Source organism: Terrapene carolina, unplaced genomic scaffold (genome assembly GCF_002925995.2).
Source record: "Terrapene carolina triunguis isolate 2854851 unplaced genomic scaffold, T_m_triunguis-2.0 Scaffold139, whole genome shotgun sequence".
NCBI lineage: Eukaryota > Metazoa > Chordata > Testudines > Emydidae > Terrapene > Terrapene triunguis.
Genome location: NW_020664490.1, coordinates 4,909,824 through 4,922,221, shown reverse-complemented (window position 1 = coordinate 4,922,221; position 12,398 = coordinate 4,909,824). Strand labels below are relative to the sequence as shown.

General features: G+C 45.0%; 1 protein-coding gene across 1 annotated transcript in view; it reads left to right on the top strand.

Annotated features, from left to right (window-relative positions):
- The first annotated feature begins 1,486 nt into the window (after window positions 1-1,486).
- Window positions 1,487-12,398, top strand: part of LOC112124037 (receptor-type tyrosine-protein kinase FLT3) — a 53,948-nt gene continuing 43,036 nt past the window's right edge. The window contains exons 1-3 of the mRNA XM_024222582.1: window positions 1,487-1,645; window positions 8,459-8,664; window positions 9,879-9,994. Coding sequence (XP_024078350.1) covers window positions 1,487-1,645; window positions 8,459-8,664; window positions 9,879-9,994 — 481 coding nt within the window. The remainder of the gene's footprint in view (window positions 1,646-8,458; window positions 8,665-9,878; window positions 9,995-12,398) is intronic.

Below are 12,398 nucleotides of genomic sequence, written 5' to 3'. Positions count from 1 at the left end.
AAATCAGACTCCTGAAAGGGGTACATAGTCTGGAAAGGTTGAGAACCACTGATCTAAACTGTCTTTCACTATCTGCAATTTTGGTGCCTTCATCACCTGCCTTGATATTCTGTTTCCCTGCTCAGTTATTCTTGCTGTGACTGCATTTTCCTAATATCTAGCCTAAATTTTTCCTTCTTTCCTAACTTCAGACTCTTGCTTCAAGTCCAACCACCTTAAGAATCAATGTAAACAATGTGGCAGAGGCTTTTTAAGTGTTTTGAAAGAACAGTTCTATGATGTTATTTTGGGATCCCGTGCTTATTTATACAGTTGAGGGCCAGCTTGAAGAGCTTATCAAAATCACACACAGATCACTCCTCTGAGTTAGTTCCTTATTTTTACTTCTCTTTTTCTTTTTTCTGTGCATGCTTAGGTCTTGGGTTACTGTATTACACCTATAGGGCTAGAGTGTGATTTTTTTTAAGCCATGGCCCTGCATGGGGCTAGTGCGGAGCCACGCCACAACACACCCTCAAGAGCACGAAAGAGATTGTACCTCACAGCAAGCAGAATCTTTCTGGTGCTGCTCCTTGGGCACATGGAGAGTATAATTTGCTCGATCCATTGGGATGTTAACCCTTAGTGCCCTTGCCAGACTCCACGGGCCACTGTGAGGTTGGGGAGGGGAAATCCAGGGCTTTACCTCCTTCTTGCCATTCCCTGCCTCTTTTCCAGCATCCTGCTCCCCAGGAAAAGCAGAAGCAATGGTCCCTTTGCTCCCCAGAATGCAGGGAGCACAGGGACAGCTACTAGGAGTGTGTGTGTAAGTGGGGGAAGCTTCTTACTCTCCCATCTGCCTTGGCATGGTTGCCCAGAGGTTGCTCACAAACTGGGACATAATGTTGCTTATGATCATTTTATCCTATCTTTAAGATTATAAGTAGAAATGTAAATCATAAAGAGTAAGGAAATTCCTCACGTTCTATGTAGGGCTAAGTACTGCCCTGGCTAGTGTAGCAGGAATGAGAATTGCCGGGCAGGATTCTATGGGTGCGCTGGGAGTGGGATGAGGATGTGTTTGGGGCTGCACTTTGCTGCTGCTCTGATCAGAAGCACCCTGGATTCCTGGGTGACAGATGAATCATCTTGGTGACAACAGGCAAGTTGAAACATTAGCTGGCAGCTGAGAGATTCTGACCTGATGCTGCTGAGGCATACGCAGCATGACCCTTTAAGAGATTCTGACACATAAGAGAACTAGAAGATGTAGCACATGGTTTGTAATGGGTTTTTTATTTTGCATTTATTTTTATTCTAAAGCACTCTCCAGGATCCATAGGAGGCAGTCACGCAGTCACCCAGTTTGCAAGTATAAAATCAGATTGTGCAAGTGCACGTATGTACATGGACTTTTGCCTCCTTTTTTGAAAAAATCTCTCTCTGTAGGTTTTATTGCATTCTATTTTCATTAAAATCATGATTATCCCCATCCCCACGTAGAAACATGACTGTATTTGTTTTCCATTTTGGTTTTGCAGTTCTTGCGATTACAGCAATGACTTTCACTTCTGCAACAAGCCAACATATATCAGAGATTACATGCATGTTAATCAACCAGCAGAGTAAAGATTTAAGAACACTGGAGTCATCAGTATTTCTGGAGGTAAGCTAACAGTGAATGAATAGCCAACCACAAAAAATAAAAATAAAAAAAAATAGCCTCATCCGAGATTAGGAAAAATAATAGTAGAGAAGGAAGCTTTGAAATCCATGCTGAGTTTAATATTTTTGAACTAGAAATAAGATAAATATCTAAAACGGAACGTTTGATCAATACTATGAGATTGTCTCACATAATTTGGCCTAAATTATTCACCTCTGAGTATATTTTGAAATGTATAAAGAAAAGGAAGTGTACGATTAGAAAGACAAATAATTTGGACATGGACTACAGCATCAAAGATGGATGTGTGGATCAAAGATCAATTTTCCCTTCCAGTGCTGAATTATTGGAGGGCTTGAAGGTCAACAACAGACCCTGTGCAACTGAAACCTGCTATTTCTTTTAGAGACTTAATTACAGAGACAATCCTATACAATCTTTTAATTCTTGGACAAATAAATGGATAGTTCTGCCACACCCAGAAGTAAATTAAGAAGAAGGTCCATGATTTTCCAGTGCTGGGTACCAAAAACGGAACACTCAAAATTGCAGCAACATGTTCTTCTGAATGCAAGAACATGAAGACTGTCCACCTCCTCTTGTCACAGAAAAATCAGATAGCACACATTTTTATGAAGATTCCCAAGGGTTTCTATGGGATGGTAATCCCATTTCTGTAATTGTATGTTCTCATCTGTATAATGGTGCTTTCTACAATATTCCACCAGTATTCACGTTCTGCTGCTTATGTCACATACTTTTCCATATCAGTCAGCTAATTGTTAATGTGATAATCCCATTTAGTAAATTCAAGTTTTGTAGGGCTAGACTGTGCCATTGTATTTCGATGAGCAGAGTAAGGGGGTTTCTCTAGCTACTCCCCAAATGGGCAGGGAAGTGGAAGAGATGGGCAGGCATTTGGATGGAAACTTGGCTTCTCCCCCTGTTCCCCTCCATCCCTCAGTGGGAAGAGTAACTGGCCAGGCAAAATGGAAGGAAATAACATACACCCTTTCATGTGCTGCAGTGAGTTATTTACTTTCACACACACCCACCCCCCACCCCCACGCCAAGCAGAAAGAAATCTCGGGGCTGCTCTTAGAATGGAGTAATTACATGCCACCCTTTTACTCAGGCTGAGCCTAAAGGCTCAACTATTCTTCACTGGCTTTCAGAACCAGCATAGAATATTTATTTTTCCATTTGAGGTTCTCCTTTAGCCAGTGCTTAATTTGTGCCGGGGCTTGCCAGGGCTAAGCATCAGCACCTCTAGGCTTGGCAGTTCATAGCCCTGGCACCTCTGGGCTTGCTGCATCAGTTATGAGTGTAAAAAAATTGCTTGAGCCCTGGCACCTAATTGCTTGAGCCTCAGCACCTCTTTCATTATAAATTAAGCACTGCCTTTACTGATAGACAAAAGTGAGTAAATGCATGATAAGGAAGGTCATGGTATATATAGTCTGTTCCTTGGTACAGTACAAAGCATGGAACAGAACTCCAGCAATATACAGAATGACACACAGCATGGTGCTAAGAGATTTCCTTACCTTGGGTTTGCAGTAGAGGCCTGAAGGAAAAGGATGGTCTTGCAGTTCTTTTATCCATGGAAATACCTAAAGGTAGGTGAAATCTGGAGTGAAAGCTTGAGTGATGTGTGATCTTAGGCCTGGACTACACTACAAAGTTAGGTCAAAGTAAGCCCCTTGTGTTGACCTAGTTGTTGTGCATGTGTCTCCACTTAAATTTGTCTCCCACCGATGTAAGTGCCACATTACAGGAATGCAGTAACACCACCTTCCCCAGAAGCACTGAGGCATGGTTGACGTACTGAGGATGGCGTAGCACGAATGTAGACACTCTGTTACCTATGTAGAGCCTAACAGTCCCCAGTAGCTTTCCCACACTGCCCGACACTGCCCACTCTGGTCACAATTGTGAAATTTACTGCTCCAGGGTCACAGAGACCACAAGGCCCCCCGCCTTTAAAACCCTGTGAATGTTTGAAATGCTTTCTCCTGATTGTCCAGCACGGCGAGCACACCTAGTAGCTCTCCATTGTTGTGCACGGCTACCCAGCTGGCCATGCTGGCTACACATGTCAGACGTGCTCCTGCCTAGAGTAGACAGGAGATATTGGATCTCCTGGGCCTGTGGAGAAAAGAGGCTGTGCAAGCACTGCTACAGAAACATGGACATGTATGAGAAGATTGCACGGGGGATGCTGGAGAAGGGGGATGACAGGGATCAGCAGCAGTGCCACTTGAAAGCCAAGGAACTGTGTCAGGCATATCAGAAGTCCAGGGATACCAACAGTCATTCTGGTGCCGTGTCACAGACCTACCACTTTTACAAAGAGCTGCATGCTATACTTGGCGGAGACCCCACTACTGCCCCACACACCACCATAAATACCTCCAAGAAGTCCAAGTCACAGGCCCCTGGCATGAACAGTGAGGACAAGGAGGAGGTGGAGGAGGAAGAGGAGGATGGGGGACGTGCGACCGGGGAGTTCAGCTATGCTCAGAGCCAGGACCTGTTTGAGACTCTACCGCAATCCAGTCAGTCCTAGCAGTCGAGCTTGGGCGAGCCTGATGCCGGGGCAGATCCTCGGGTAGGTGTGTACATTTATTTCCCATTACCGTGATGGTACCCACAACTTAACAGGACACAGCTATCGACTTTTCATGAATTTACTTGTACTAGAAGAGGTAGCGGTACAACTGAGAGAGGCAGCGCATGACTCTTGCATTTGGGGAGGCTGGGCACAAGTGCCAGAAGCTCCCTAGAAGTGGGAGGGGCCACCAGCACCTGGACTGTAGCCCCACTCACCGCTCCGCTCCGAGGTCCGGCCCACACTCCACCCCCACTTTGCTCTGAGGCCCTGCTCGGCCTCTTCCCCAGAGCCCCTGCCCCCACTCCACCTCTTCCTGCCCCCGTTCCGCCACTTCCCTCAGGGCCTCGCCCCCACTCTGCCTCTTCCCCCGAGTTCCCCTTCCCCCGCCTGCTGCTTGCTCCTCTCCGGCCCCTCCCCAAGTCCCCTGCCGCTTGCTCCTTTCTGCCCTCTCTTGCCTTAAGGGCAAGTGACAGGGAGAGAGGCGGAGCAAGGGTGGGAAGAGGCGGAGTGAGGATGATACCTCGGGGGGAAGAGGCACAACGCGGGAGGGGCCACGGGGGAAGAGGCCGAGCAGGAGTGGGGCCTCGGGGCAGAGCGCAGGATGGGCCACAGTCCGGATGCCGGTGGCCCTCCACTTCTTGGGAGCTTTTAGCAGCGGCACTCCAAAGGTGGCGGGCTGACGCACCTCCAAAGGGGGTGCTTCTTATACTGGCATTTCTCCCAAGCCCCTTATACCCACCACTCAGTGGTAGCATTGTTATCTGTTTTTTATTCCCCTCCAGAGTTAACCAAGGGGGTGGTGTGTGTGCATGCAGAGCAGTTTGTTTAGGTACAGAGAAATGGCCCTTGCATTCTCCTGAGAGATCTCGATGAAACTTTCATGGAGGTATTCTCAGTCCTCTACCAAAGGTTTCTAGGGATGGCAGCCTTATTTCTTCCTCCCCGATAAGACACTTTCCCACACCAGTCAGCGATAACTTCAGCAGGCACTATTGCAATACACAGGCTAGCGGAAAATGGGCAGCAGCTGTGCTCTCTGTGCCTTTGTTACCCTCAGGGGTGAGATCTCAGCTAAAATCACCACCGCCTGTGGAAAATGGCGGCAGTATTCAGTGCCAGTGCCCTATACTCATAGTTTCATGCAACTAAGCAATTCCCTCTTCATTTCCCTCACTCTTGGTGGACCCTTGTGCTCTGCAAAAGCAATCCCAAGCAGAAGTGTCAATAAGCCTGTCTTGTTTAAAGCTTTAGGGGAGCAAGGGAAGGGAGTTCTGAATCTTAACTTTCACTTTACATTGTGACTGTACTGACAGTGTTTACCTCTTTTATCTGCAGCTCCTGCCACTGCCATTGCGGCTTTGAGGAATTCCCCACACACACCTGCAGAATGATTGAGCTAGATAAGGAGAAAGAAGAGGACATGGGATGACATGTTCAGTGAAATCCTGCAAGCCAGTGCTGCATCAGACTGTGAGCAAAAGGTCTAGAGGGTGAACATGGTAGACAGCCTGAGGAAGGAAAGTGTGGACAGGAGAAAGGTCCAGGAGTCCCAGCAGGAAAAGGAGAGGGAGATGCACGAGGATATAATGGGGCTTCTCCAGCAACAAAGGCAGATGCTGCAGACTCTTGTTGACCTAGAAGTTCAAAAATCACAGGCTCAACTCCCTTCGCAGCCTATGAAAAACTCCATTACAGCACCTCCCTACAGCCCCCTCAACATTCCATGTGGCTTCACAGGCTGCTGCCCTATCCATACCACTCCATCCAGCGGAACATGAGGGACAACCACCGCTTCACATACACTGACCTGTGAAAGCCACAGTTTCTGTATGTGTAGGTAAAATGGACATGAATGTTCATTCCCTTGTTAAGCTCTGTTCCATTATTTTATTAAGTTTTTAATGTATTTGCTTTTACATTGCACAGATTTTTCTTTTCCCTGGTTTTGTTACTGAATAAAATACTATTATCTGGAAAATAATTCATCTTTATTAGTGCTCAACATATGCTGCTGAGCGCCCAGCAGTTTTGAAAGCACCCACTTCCTTGTTACTGTACAGTGTGACCCGACTCATAGGATCAGTAATAAACACAGTGTACTAATCAGTGTACTGTCAAATGAATAGGTGCATTGTCAGTGTTATATTCACAGATGTACATCAAGCACCACACAATTCCTAACAGGCCCCAAAACATAAGGGCCAGGTAGAGCACAGTACACCACAATGTATTATTGTGGCTCACTGTTAAAGTGCTCTTTCAAAGCCGCCCTGATCTATATAGCTCTGTGTTGAGCTCTTCTAATAGCCCTCATATCTTTCTGTTCAAACTCAGCAGACAGTTGTTCCACCTCTGCCCTCCACTCTGGCGGCAACTTCCCCCCCTTTGCTTCATAAATATTATGCAGGTCACATCAGGCAGCTATAACCATTGAGATGTTTTTTTCACTGAGATCCAATCTTGTGAGTAAACAACACTAGTGTCCCTTCAGTCTACCAAAAGCTCATTCAATTGTCATTCTGCACCTGCTGAGCTGGTAGTTGAATTGTTCTTTGGTGCTGTCAAGGTGGCCATTGTACGTCTTCATGAACCAGGGGAGCAAGGTGCAGGCTGGATCCCCCAGGATCACTATATGCATTTCAATATTGCCAGTGGTAATCTGTTGGTCGGGAAAGAAAGTCCCTGATTGTAGCTTCCTAAATAGTCCTGTGTTCTTAAAGATGCAAGCATCATGCACCTTCTCTGACCAGCCAACACTGATGTCAGTGAAGCATCCTTGGTGATCCACCAGCGCTTACATAACCATAGAAAAGTAGCCCTTTCTGTTGATGTATTCTGTGGCAAGGTGGTCTGGTGCCAAAAATATGTGTTGAATATGTGGGAACCCCATTACTACAAATCCATCCACTATGTTTTAAACATTGCCAAGAGTCACAGTCCTGCATAGCAGAAGAAGATTGAATGACCCTCCACACTTGCATGACAATGGCCCCCATAGTGGATTTTCCAACTCAAAATGATTTCCCACTGACCAGTAGCAATCTGGCACTGCAAGTTTCCACAGTGTGATCACCACTTGCTTCTCCGTGGTCAGTGCAGCTCCCATTCAGGTGCTCCTGCGCTGGAAGGCTGGGGCGAGCTTGGCACACAGATCCGGGAATGTAGCCTTGCACATCCAGAAGTTCTGCAGCCGCTGCTCATCATCCAAAACCTGCATCACGATGCGATCCCACCAGTCAGTGCTCATTTCTTGGGCCCAGTAGCCAAGATTCCACAATCTGCAGCTGCTCCACGAACACCACCAATAACCTTGAATTGGCTCTCGCTCTCTGGCCTCCAAGAAATCGTCATGTTCCATGCTGATTCAGTTCTTCTTACGGCTCTGCAAATACTGAAGGATCATGCATCTTGTGCTTGCAATGCTTATGACAATACTGCAGAGCTGTGCAGGCTCCATGCTTCCATCAGAGATGAAGGACAGTATGGAGGGCCACACAGGTTCATTGGACTTTTAAAAAAAAAGACAAAAAATATGGGATATAGATGACATTATGGGATGCAGACAGTTGCATGCTGGGAAGTTGACCCTTTGCTCCCAGTCAGCCCTGCACAACTCATTTCTGCCCCACCATGCAGTGCCAAAACATCCCAAAAAGTGCACTGGATGGTGGCGGTTTGCACACTGGAATACCTGCCCATGGTGCACTGTGCTGTGCATCGACACAAGCACTCCTGGGGAATATGTTCAGCACTTATGCAAGGATCCAAGTGTTTCTCACACACGCATGATAAGCTCTGGCAGCTTTATGCCAATGTGACTTGCGTGAACCAAAGCTTGTAGTGTAGACATGGCCTTAATCATTAGGAGAAAGTAGCACATTACTGACTGAACTGCTACTAACTATACTGTCAGCCCAGAAAGCAAAACTTGTTAGTATAGCGCAAATCTTCCTGCATTTGTTCATTCAGTAGAATTAAACATATTTGATGAGCTAAATTGAAGAGGGAAACAAGAATGAAAGTATAGTATTAAGATTACTTTTGTTTATAATTACTATGCATATATATGTGTTATCAATAGGCATAGGCATATTTTTAATAGAGTGAAGTCTTTTAGGTGAACTTCCTTTTTAAATGTTTAAATCTGAAAAATCCAGTTACCACCATTAGACATAGCAATCTGTTTTATTGCAATGCAGATGCCTAGTATTTCGGAAGATCTTGGTTGTGATTTGAGTTCTCAAAGCACAGAGAATGTCTATGAAACAGCAAAAAGTGTGGAAGTTGACGTGCTAGGAGACATTGAATTAAAAGTGATCATGAATATTTCAGAGACCATTTCATGCCTTTGGGTCTTCAAAGAGAACCAAGCTGACTGCAAACCCTCACTGGACTCAGAAAACCGGTAGGTAAAGGGCTGTACTGAATCAAAAAACCTAAATGGGATACTTTCATTAGAGCATGCAGATGGGATATTTTCCATATGAGAAGGCTTATTTATCATTTCTTTTCACATTATTTGTTATATTCCTAAACCTATCTATCTTAATTATTATCACCACTAAACTGCATGTTGATAAATTGCTGTTTATGCACTAGGAAAGCAATGAATGCTGGCTTTATAGTTTACAATATAGTGATTCTTTGCATTTGTATAGCACGTTATATCTGAGGATTTCAACAGACTTTACAAACATTCATCAATTCAAGCATCACAGTGCTCAAGTCAAGGAAACCAAGGCACAAAAAGGTTAATGCAATGCCTTGCCCAAGGTTACACTGCAGTTCAGCATCAGAGCCTAGAATACCACCCTAATTCTCTTGACTGTGTTCTAGCCACAAGTCCATACTTCCACCCAGAGAGCTGAGAATAGCTGGGGTAGGACCAGAGGCCTAGTGTAGATGATTCCCTTGCAGGGTGAAACCCATGGGATGGCCTCTTGGTGAGGAAATCTCCATGGGAATCCTGTTGCATGGGCCCCGATTCAGGAAAGTACTTGAGCACATAGTCTATCCCTATTCAGGACAGTACTTAAGCAGAACTTTGAATCCCACTTGGGATGAGTGCTTAAGTGCTGTCCTGAATAGGGATGATTACATGAAACAGGACCATTGTCTATGAAAGCACTTTGGAGATTGAATGTACTGCATGTGTGTTAAGTACCACTAGCCTAGAATTCTGTTTGCGTGGGTTAAGTGTAAGGCCAGTGCATTCTTCAGCCCACTACCCTCGATCTCAGGGGTTCTCAACTTTTTACTTTCTGAGCCTCCCCCCTCCCTCTCCCAACATGCTATATAAACTCCACGGCCACCTGTGCCTGCATATAAAAGCCAGGGCCTGCTTTAGGGGGTAGCAAGCAGGGCAACTGCATGGGGCCCCAGGGCGCCCCCCCCCCCCCGAAGCTAAGCTGCTCGGGCTTCAGCTTTAGCCCCGGGAGGCAGGGCTTAGGGCAGCGTGGCTTTGGCTTTCTGCTCTGGACCCCGGTGACTCTAATGCCAGCCCTGCTTGGCGGACCCCCTGAAACTTGCTCACGGCCCCCCAGGGGGCCTCAGACCACTGGTTCAGAACTGCTGCTCTATCTGACATGAATGTTCTCTAATGTATTTTCTGTTTTACAGATCTGTTGTTTCGCTGGCTTTTTCAAAAATAAAAGAAACTCAAGCTGGAAAATACACCCTTACAGTTCAAAGTGAAAACAATAACTACACAATAATGTTTACAGTTCTCGTAAGGAGTAAGTATGTGTCAAAGCAAGGGGCTCAGTCTATCCATAGCTTGAGAAGGGGGAGGCTGAAGCCTGTACATGACCAAGCCCTCTCTAAGCAGTGAAACTCTGTCAGTTCTATGAGACTTCCATGAGACTTCTCCCTTCCTCAATTGTCTCTCCTCCCTCTCTTTCAGTTCTTGTATTGTGGGCTATTTTCCTTGTCACTTATTTCATGTATGGCTGCCTCATTTCCCTTGGTTCATTGTGAAGGTTAAAACGGTTCTGAGTCACTACGTGTTGTTAAAGATGACATGCAAAAGATTGTTTTTAAATGGGGCTTGGGCTCATTTCTCATTCTTTGTAATGTATTACGCACACACACACACGCACACACGGACATGCACATGCACAAACACAAAACAAACTATATTAAAAGAACATTATTAAGATTGCAAAATCAAGCACTCAGAAGTTAGGAAATGCCAGTTTGAAAGTTACCTGTATAACCTTAATTTGCCCCCCCCCCTTGTGCAAATGCATTACGGTACAGTCCTTAATTACATGATCCCCTGCCTCATTCAGTGCCCAGGATGGATGGTGCTCACTTAATGAACAGCTATTCAGTATTTGCTATCCTCATTGCAAAAGTGGCCCCATGCTTTATTTATACTATTCAAATTCTGCTCTGAATCTAGAATTACTAATTTCCTCATGGGCTTTTCTGTCTTGCTCATCACTATAGTATCTGAGAGAGTAACAAGTGTTAATTTATTTTCACAACACCCCAGTGAAGTGGGGGAGTATTATCCCCATTTCACAGATGGGGAACTGAGGCACAGAAAGATCAAGATCAAAAGCATCCACTAATTTTGGGTGCCTAATTTGAGAAACCTACAACCTGATTTTTCAGAGTTCTTAACATTACATAGTGCTTTACGTGTTCAAAACAGAACTCCCACTGATTTCAATTGTAGCTGTGAGTGCTCCATACTTTGCAGGATCTCAAGTTGGGCACCTAGAAACACACAATTAGTGACCACCTGTGAAAAGTTTGGTTTAAGTGACTGGTGAGTCACTTAAGTGACTTGCCCTAGTCTCACCAGGCTCCTTGTCTCAATCTACTCCTTTCCCTACTCCCTGGGTGGGCTCTTGACCCGCTTTATTTTCAGATCAGATTCTTTCCTCCTCTGTGCTTCCTGGGTGCCAGCAGAGGGATCACTGAGAGAACCAGAGAGACAGGTTCCCTGCTCTCATTTTCAGTACCTTGAGCACCTGGCAGGAGCCATTACAGGGAAAGAGTGGCTTCACCCCTGTAACCCTGGCTTGCAGCATGCTCAGTCACTCTGTGAGAATGGTCCATGTGTACTCACAAGGAGCTGTGAGAGGCTGAAGCGTGCTCAGTGAAGACAGAATCTTCAGAGATTTTAACTGTAAACTCTAGTCTCCACTGAGCTTGTGTGAACTGGGATTTTTTATAGGGTTATAACTTGGCCAAATGTGGGTAGATTTTCAGAGGAGTGGCAAAAGGCACATCCCTGGCAAACCTGCCAAATTTCAAGTCTAAGCTCCCAAGCATCAGGGCACTAGAGCTTTTTAAAAAAAAGTCTTTTTTTTTTTAAATGGACAAAACAGTGTATATTTCCCTAGCCTCGTTCTTAGAAATGACTGAACTGTTTGGCTGAAATTAAAAAATCAGCCTGGGGCTGAATTCTCCCTTTGGCATAAAAAACTCTCCTGTCAACATAGCACTGTGCGCACTAGAGCTTATGTCTGTGTAACTTATGTTGCTCAGAAGGGTGGAATATTCACACCCCTGAGCGACATAGGTTTTGCCAACATAGGCAGTAGTGTAGACAGCCTTATAAGCAACAGGGTCTTATAATAGGTAGTGTCAGGCAACCTTTATAATAGGTGGCACTAACAGCCCTGTCTATAATAAAGAGGATCTAACAGGTTTTGTTGTTGTTTTGTTTTTAAGATTTTTTCTGCTTGTTTTTTGTCATAGAAATAGCAGGAATATCAACTCAATTCTTCCCTAGTTTTGTTGTAGGAATTTTGTTGTAATTTCACTTGTTCTCCAGTTATCAGAGTTTTCCACGCTAAACAGAACCTACCTTTCTAAAATTAAAATAATGCAGATAAAAAAACATTTTAAAAACAATCTTATACAGATTATAAAGACACAAGCAAACAACAACAAAATGCACAAACCCAATTTTTCCCTTTGCAAGTCGCCTTTAAGATACCTAAAGTATGAATCAGGAGCAACTGTCAGTCTTCTCATCAGAAATTTTAACTTCATAATCACAGTTGAATTTAAAACAAAATCAGTGTTTTCAGTTTTAAGTGAAGTCATCATCAGTCTTGGTCAGGGCCGGCTCCAGGCACCAGCCCACCAAGCTTGTGCTTGGGGCGGCACCTGGAGGGGGGC